The sequence below is a fragment of the Neophocaena asiaeorientalis genome, unplaced genomic scaffold (assembly GCF_003031525.2).
Source record: "Neophocaena asiaeorientalis asiaeorientalis breed wild unplaced genomic scaffold, Neophocaena_asiaeorientalis_V1.1 scaffold26, whole genome shotgun sequence".
In the NCBI taxonomy this organism is placed as follows: domain Eukaryota; kingdom Metazoa; phylum Chordata; class Mammalia; order Artiodactyla; family Phocoenidae; genus Neophocaena; species Neophocaena asiaeorientalis.
In genome coordinates this window covers 3,069,430-3,076,878 of record NW_020173108.1, presented here as the reverse complement: position 1 = coordinate 3,076,878, position 7,449 = coordinate 3,069,430, and the positions used below count along the sequence as shown (strand labels likewise).

The 7,449-nt window shown below is 41.2% G+C and overlaps 1 protein-coding gene across 1 annotated transcript; it reads left to right on the top strand.

Moving 5' to 3' along the window:
- Nucleotides 1-367: 367 nt before the first annotated feature.
- Nucleotides 368-5,493, top strand: ARL14EPL (ARF like GTPase 14 effector protein like). Its single transcript, XM_024743327.1, has 3 exons — nucleotides 368-463; nucleotides 2,036-2,175; nucleotides 5,271-5,493. The coding sequence occupies exons 1-3, from the start codon at nucleotides 368-370 to the stop codon at nucleotides 5,491-5,493; spliced, it is 459 nt and encodes a 152-aa protein (XP_024599095.1).
- Nucleotides 5,494-7,449: the final 1,956 nt, after the last annotated feature.

Here is a 7,449-nt window from a genome sequence, read left to right as displayed (position 1 = left end):
GTAAAGGAGGAAGAACGGAGATCTAAGAATTCCTAGTCCTCTTGGGCAGGAGTGGCTGGTCCCAGGGTTGCCTGCTCCAGTGAGGTCTCTGAGGCCAAGAACTGTAAAAGGTACAGTTGATTTGTTCATGGAACACCAGGCTGAGAAGAGCATCAGTACAGTGTTCTGGGGGAGTCAGATGCAGGATTTAAGGGTGAGTGGTAAAAAAAAAAGAAGCCAGGGGAGCAAATGGCTTTTCTAGTAAGTCTGGTTTTCAAAGAAAGTAAGATGTAGGGAGAGAGCAGGAAAGTCACAGGAGTGAGTTACTTGGGATATGTGATATTAATGTGTTTTACTTTTTTCCAGTTACTTTTCTTCGTGATCAGAAATGAGTGAACAATCAGAAAAAATCAATTCCACGCAAGAGAGACATGCAGGTCAAAGTTCTCCTGAGAAAAACTGTCAAATCAGACAGAAGCAACTGGTATGGCTCGTGGATACTATGATTCCGTAGTATTGGGGGAGTTCACAACTTGGGGATCTCTGAGATGCCCCAGATTTGGGTGGGAAGGTAGGCCCCATCAGGAATCCACGGGAAGGATCCCTGCTCCTTAGTGCTTCTCCTCGTCTTCACCCCGCTTTCATGAAGCTGGTCTCATCTTACCTGTCTCCTCTGTGCCTCTCAGTCCCCAGCATCCTGCACAATAAAATCCTACCCTTGGAGTAGAAAATTTGTAGAGAATATGGTCAAATATTTTTATTTAACAAATCCTTGGGGTTTTTTTCCCCATGATATGCTAGTACCTGTTCTAAAGCTTGGTATATGTTAATTCACGTAACCCTTATCACAAGATACTGTTGTTAACCCATTTTGCAAAAGAAGAAACCACGGCTTAGAAGAAGGAGGAACTTGCTCAAAGCACTCCAGTAACAAGTGGCAGAGCCAAGGTCCGAACAGAGGCATCTAAACTCTTGCTTTGCTACTGAGAATAATAGTAGATCATGCTAAGTTGTGTTTATTGAGCAGCTATACCTAAATACAGAATCATTTCATAAGGTTGTTTGTAAAACAAACCCATACACACAAACCAAAATGAAATTTTAAAGAAACATACCTATATTATTTTAGACTAACGAGACTATTATTAAGCTAAAGAAACTGCAGAAAAGCCCGAGATTCTGTTACTAATTTGTTACCTTGAAATTCATACATGGGAAGTTTCCCTTTGGTTTCGAGATGTGGTATTTCGTATACGTGTTAGCCTAAGTGTTTGGGGGCCACTCAGATTCTTTTCTTCTAAAATCCTTCAGAGGAGCATTCCCTTCACTCCTGACATATGTGCTGCGTGTTCAAAATTAATTATCAGAACTGATTGAAGTATCTTTATTGCTTGTCTTTCCAATTAGGCCCCATTTAATTTCGAATTATAAATATCCCAAAACAGAGACTTGTGAAAATTTCCACTAACACGCTATTTTGTCATTTAAGCCAGATTTTCTTCTTGCAATCTGGCTTTGACTGAGAGGGGATCCTTCAGGTGGCTGCATTCTGCATCAGAGCCCTGATGGGGTCCACAACCCCCAGGGCAGTGAGTGCTGAGATGCCCTAGAGCACTGAAGGGGAGGGTTGTGTGTACTGTGTGTTCTCACTGTGTTTTGAGATACTTTACCTGGGCGGAAGGGCTTTTACTCCCTTGTCATTATCCACCATAAAATGGTAATTCTGACTTTCATCCCCAGCAGATTTGAGAAGCCAAGGGGTATTTTGCAGGTATAAAGGGAATTTTTCTGTTCCCCCTTGATTGTTCTTTATTTTTTTTATTATACGTAGTTTTACACTATGTATTTGTTTATTCAGAAAGAATGACCTAATTTGAAAAGTTTTACATCATCTTTTGAAACTTAATCTGATTAAATTATTACTCTAGCTAAGACAAGTAAGCTTTCATGCCATTATGGTAAAAGTTACAGAAACTTCATTTTGATGCTGTGTAAAGCAGATAAAATTATCTGGTTCTTACTACTAATATATTTTATTTGTTTATTTGTTTCATAGCAACAGATAGAGCGACAGTTAAAATGCTTGGCATTTCAAAATCCCGGACCACAGGTAGCAGACTTTAATCCTGAAACAAGGCAGCAGAAAAAGAAAGCACGAATGTCAAAGATGAATGAGTATTTTTCTGTAAAGTACAAGTAAGATCATGATTTATTGTATTTAATCTGTGGGATTACAAAATGCATGAATTCTCCTTGACAAAGCAATTAAATGTTGCCACTTTTTTATTATGTAAAAATGCATTTTCTAAAGTACAGTATCACCCCTTATGTCTGGAAGTTAGCAATTTCAAGAAATAGACTATAATCTCCAACTAGGCATCAGTTTCTTTTTGTTTGTTTGTTTGTTTGTTTGCGGTACGCAGGCGACTGCAGTGGACTCTCCCGTTGTGGAGCACAGGCTCCGGGCTGCGCAGGCTCAGCGGCCATGGCTCACAAGCCTAACCACTCCGCGGCATGTGGGATCTTCGTGGACCAGGGCAGGAACCCATGTCCCTTGCATCGGCAGGCGGACTCCCAACCACTGCGCCACCAGGGAAGCCCAGCCATAGGCATCAGTTTTTTAAAAACAGGCTTCAGAAGTCCTTGCACTAGAGTAATGGCTGTAGTAGGAGAGATGATTAAAAGTAAGAAAGATGTGCATTAGAAGGAGAAATAATATAAACATGGGAATGAATTCCAGTATCAGATGGGCAGAGAAGTATCATAAATTCAATTATTGCTAGCACACCAGAGGCATAAATTAAGCAGACCATCAAGGAAAAGGTTGATATATTTGACTACATTAAAATTAAGACTTTATGCCCTTTAAAAGACATTCTGAAAATAATGAGAGACAAATCACAAGGTGGGAGAAGTTATTTATGATCTAAAAGATCAGTATCTAAAATATATATGAATCAATAGGAAAAAGATAAACATCCTAAGAGAAAAACGAACCCAACAAGGAACAGGCATTTCATAGAAGAAAAGGCTAGTGAACACTCAGGATGCTAAACCTTATTCATTGGTACAGTATGGGGAAGTGCCCCCCACCGACAAGATGAGCAAAGAGTTCAGTCTTATGATATCACTGTTCATGAAGCTATGGGACATGAATTAGGTGTAAAATAGTACAGCCTCCTTTTTGTTTTGTTTTGTTTTTTCCAGTACGCGGGCCTCTCACTGTTGTGGCCTCTCCCGTTGTGGAGCACAGGTTCCAGACGCGCAGGCTCAGCAGCCATGGCTCACGGGCCCAGCCGCTCCGCGGCATGTGGGATCTTCCCGGACCGGGGCACGAACCCATGTCCCCTGCATCGGCAGGCAGACCCTCAACCACTGTGCCACCAGGGAAGCCCTGTTTTAAAATAGCTTGGCATTACCTATGTACCTTATGACCTAACATATTCACTCCTGGGTGTATATCCTGCAAAAACTCATACATGTACAATAGGAGACATGTTCAAGAAATTCATAGCATCCCTGCAATAGCAAAGAAAATAAAGTAGTAATAATCCAAATGCCCACCCATAATGGAAAAGTTAAGTAGCTGGTATATTTGTACTGTGGAATACATATAAATGTGAAAATATCTGAATACAGCTACATGTGCCACCATGGATGAATCTCAAATCATGATGTCGAATTAAAAAAGCAAATTACAGAAGGGAAAATGCGGTGCGCTTGGAGATACATACACATATGGCATAATGAAAAGTAAAACAAGGAGATGAGTTTTATGATATCAAGGTGTGGTTCCTTTTGGCCGAGTGGAGGGATACAACGGATGGAGCGTGAAGAGGGTGTCAAAGACGTGAAACCTCTTTATTAAGCTGGGATATGTGGAAGTGTGTTTTATTCTTTATCTCTGCATGTATGTTTTGTACACTTTGTGTACCTATGATAGCTCAGAACTATATAGAGTATAGCATCAGATGGGCAGGAAACTGTAAGATTTGTGTCTTGATGTCTGAGTAAAGACAGGGAGTATTTGGGTGAAGGCACAGGGAGAAGGACAGAGTCTGACCTAGGCTCTCTGTTGGCTGCATGACTCCCCATTCCCATAATAGATTTCACACCTCCTTGTCTGTTGACACCTGCATTTCCTGGTGGGTATAGGAGCTCTCATGCTTCAGATGAAGTGCTTCAAATGTCAATCCTCATCGGAAAGGCTGTCCTGCTACAGTAAGATAATCAGGCAAGTCTGCATAATGATCCTTAACCTTCCCCGCTTTATTGGGAGAGGGAAGAGGATGGAATAGCATTACCTAACAGGAAGGGAAGGAGGTGTTATGCCTGCTTGGGGGCCAAGGGTGCAGAAGGTCATAACTTCACAGCCTTTTCTGACTTCAACTGGTCCTAATGGATACAGGCTCTACACAGGTACTTTTGTCATTCTCAGGGTTTCAAGCAGCTCAGTACTGAAGGATTTATTTCAAGATGGTTTGATTTTGAAAAGATGGCAGAATCCTGGTGAAAGGCTTTTGCTTCCTGGACTTGTAGAGGCCGACAGGGGCAGTGTCGGGGCACAAAGCACCGTGTACTCACTGGTACAGAACTTCCTGCTGTCACTCAGAGTTTATGACACCTTCTGCCCGCCACACTGGGTAAAAAAAACAGAATCAGAAAGGGACAGAAGCAGTGGTATGAGAAGACTGTTAGCAGAGGAATTTTCAGTTTGCTTGTTTTTGTTTTTAATGGTGTTGGTATAGTAACGGACAGTTCCAATGCTTCTCTTGAGTCATTCAAAATGTGACTATTCACTGTAGTGCTTCTTCTTTTCTCTCTCTTTTTTTTTTTTAATTGAAGTATAGTTGATTTACAATGTTGTGTTAGTTTCAGCTGTATATAGTGCTTTTTCTTAAGAAAGGAAAAATGGATGTAATTTATCGGGGGAAATTCCATCAAGGATGGTTATAGTTTTAAGTAAAAACTTGTAGAAGGAAATTTTAATAGCCTTTAATCAGCTATTCCTCAAAATTTGCTTAGGTGGGATATTACGTTCCCCAGCATGCTGGAAAAAACGAAGCCTTACTCTAGGTGACAACCCTGACTGCCTTGGTAATTGGTGCCTATTGACTGAATTTCCCAGGACATGTTGCCTTATAGCATTCTGAAGTGTTGCTGGACCATCTTTAGGGTGCTGCTTCCTCAGAGTAAAGGGAGCCTACCTGGGAAGATTGCTACACAAGAATCTATTCTCAATGTTGAGGAAAACTGCACTGTCCTGTTAGTGTCATTCTTCTCCTTTGCAGAGTTATGAAGAAGTATGACAAAAGCGGCAGGCTCACCTGCAACGATGCTGACCTGTGCGATTGCCTGGAGAAGAACTGCCTGGGCTGCTTCTACCCCTGCCCCAAGTGTAACTCCAACAAGTGTGGCCCTGAATGCCGCTGCAACCGCCGCTGGGTGTACGATGCCATCGTCACTGAGTCTGGGGAGGTCATCAGTGCGCTGCCCTTCGACGTTCCGGACTAGGAGCTGCCCTCGTGGTCTGATCGGTTTCTTCTTTACCTTTAAGGCAACCTCTTTCTCTTGGGTGAATTTTAGGGGCTGGGGGAAAATGTTTTAAAAAATGTACTTAAGACTCATGTTCTGCGAAGCCATAGAACAGTATGGAATGGGCCATCCTTCTCTAACCTTCCTGCTGTGACCTCTCAAATTCCTCTCCTTGTAACCCAAGAGAGTGCCCATAGATGGATATCAGCACCGACACCTCCATCACTACTTTGCTCTCAGCTTAAAAATCCCTTTCCTCTTTGCTGGTATCTTAGGAAATGGAGTCTGAAGGTCTTCAGAATTCTGTAGCTGGGAGCTTGTCTTGACATAGAACATAGAATCATACATTTATAATAGCTAGTTACCCTTAGAATCTTACACATCACTAGTTCTAAATCAGAATTGGTATTTGGCTTGAAAAAAACAAAACTTGTGACTTAGCATACCAAGTCTCATTTTTTATTATTGATATTTTAATAATATTAAGATGCAGTATAATACTTGGCAATATTTTTATTAAAAACTTGTATTTTATTTATGAAATGGAAACATTAGGACTTGAATCTCCTAAAAGCCAGTGGTTTACATTGTTTTTTATTTCAGGATCAGTATTTCAGAATATTTTTTCAAAAGGAGGAAACTTAAGTTATTATATGAAAGCACATTGTTGTGTGTTGGCTAACTGAGTGCCTTGATACCTAGTTGACTAGATACATGATGTGGTCTTTTTCAATTCTGATACATTGTAGGAGGTTTATAGAAACTTCCACTCAGCCTTCTTTGAATTTGTTTTTATGAGTCCTGTTTACCCTAACTCAGTGGTTCTCATCCTTCAGTGTACATCAGAATCACCTGGAAGACTGGTTGTATGGTAGATTTTTCTGCCCCACCCACAGAGTTTCTGATTAGGTCTGGGGCAGGGGTCAAGAATTTTATTTCCCAGGTGATGTTGATGCCACTGGTGTGGGGACTTGAAATGTTAGTTTTCAGAGTTTATTTTTCCTGCCCAATCAGTTTCAAAAGCACTTATTACTGCACAATCCGCATGCCAGGGAAGGTTCCTGATAATTCTAGACTTGTTACTTGATAGTATGTTTTGGGACTAAAGTAGCAAAAATCCTGCAAGGCATGCTGTGATGGCACTATTCCTGTATGTGCAGCAGGAGAACTGACTCTGTTTTTCACAGAATTTACTGAGTTTTCCAGACGCAACTTTGTGCTACATGTTTCCAATTCACTACCTTTAACCATCACAGCCCTGGGAGGAAGAAATCAAATACCCAAGTCAGGTCCTTTGAAGTGCTCTTGAGGAGTGCGCAGCCCTGAGACCCGTCCAAAGGAGTAGGGGCCTTTTTTGGTTTATATTATGTTTTGTTTTGAGAATAATTGTTGTTTTGTAAATGACTGACCAAGCGAATTGTTTCTTCACTTATTTATTTTAGAATCATATAATTTTAAAGTTGAAAAGGAATCTTCCAGGTTGTCTAACTAGTGACTTGTCAACAAATAATAACCAAGACGCTGTTCTGTGCCAGGCTCGGGGATGGAGCTGTGAGTAAAACTCAGCTGGTCCTGGTCTTCATGGGGTTTATAGACTAAAAACAGTCTTGTTGTTTTGTTTGTTTTTTTTTACAACTGAGGAAATTTGGACCCAGTGAGATTAAAATGACTCGGTTAAGGACAAGCAGAAGCCCTGGCAACCTCGGTGTTTTGAACCCTAAGACTAGGTCAGTGTTCTTTCCATGACACCAAGTATGTCCCCAATTGGCCTGATTGTAAAGCTCATCCAGGTGCTTTTAATAATATGCATTCCTGAACCCCATCCCAAACTTCAGGAGTCAGAACCTCTAGGGATGAGGCCTGGTAATCCATACTTTAAAACAAGCACCCCCAAGTAGGTCTCATGATCAGGTAAGTTTGAGAAACACTGCCTTA

What these genes read in the sequence shown, in the direction of transcription:
- ARL14EPL (XM_024743327.1), top strand. Translation starts at nt 368, where the DNA reads ATGAGTGAACAATCAGAAAAAATCAATTCCACGCAAGAGAGACATGCA. An exon ending in AAATCAGACAGAAGCAACTG is followed by an intron (nt 464 to 2,035) that starts GTATGGCTCGTG and finishes TTTGTTTCATAG; the next exon opens with CAACAGATAGAGCGACAGTT. An exon ending in TATTTTTCTGTAAAGTACAA is followed by an intron (nt 2,176 to 5,270) that starts GTAAGATCATGA and finishes TCTCCTTTGCAG; the next exon opens with AGTTATGAAGAAGTATGACA.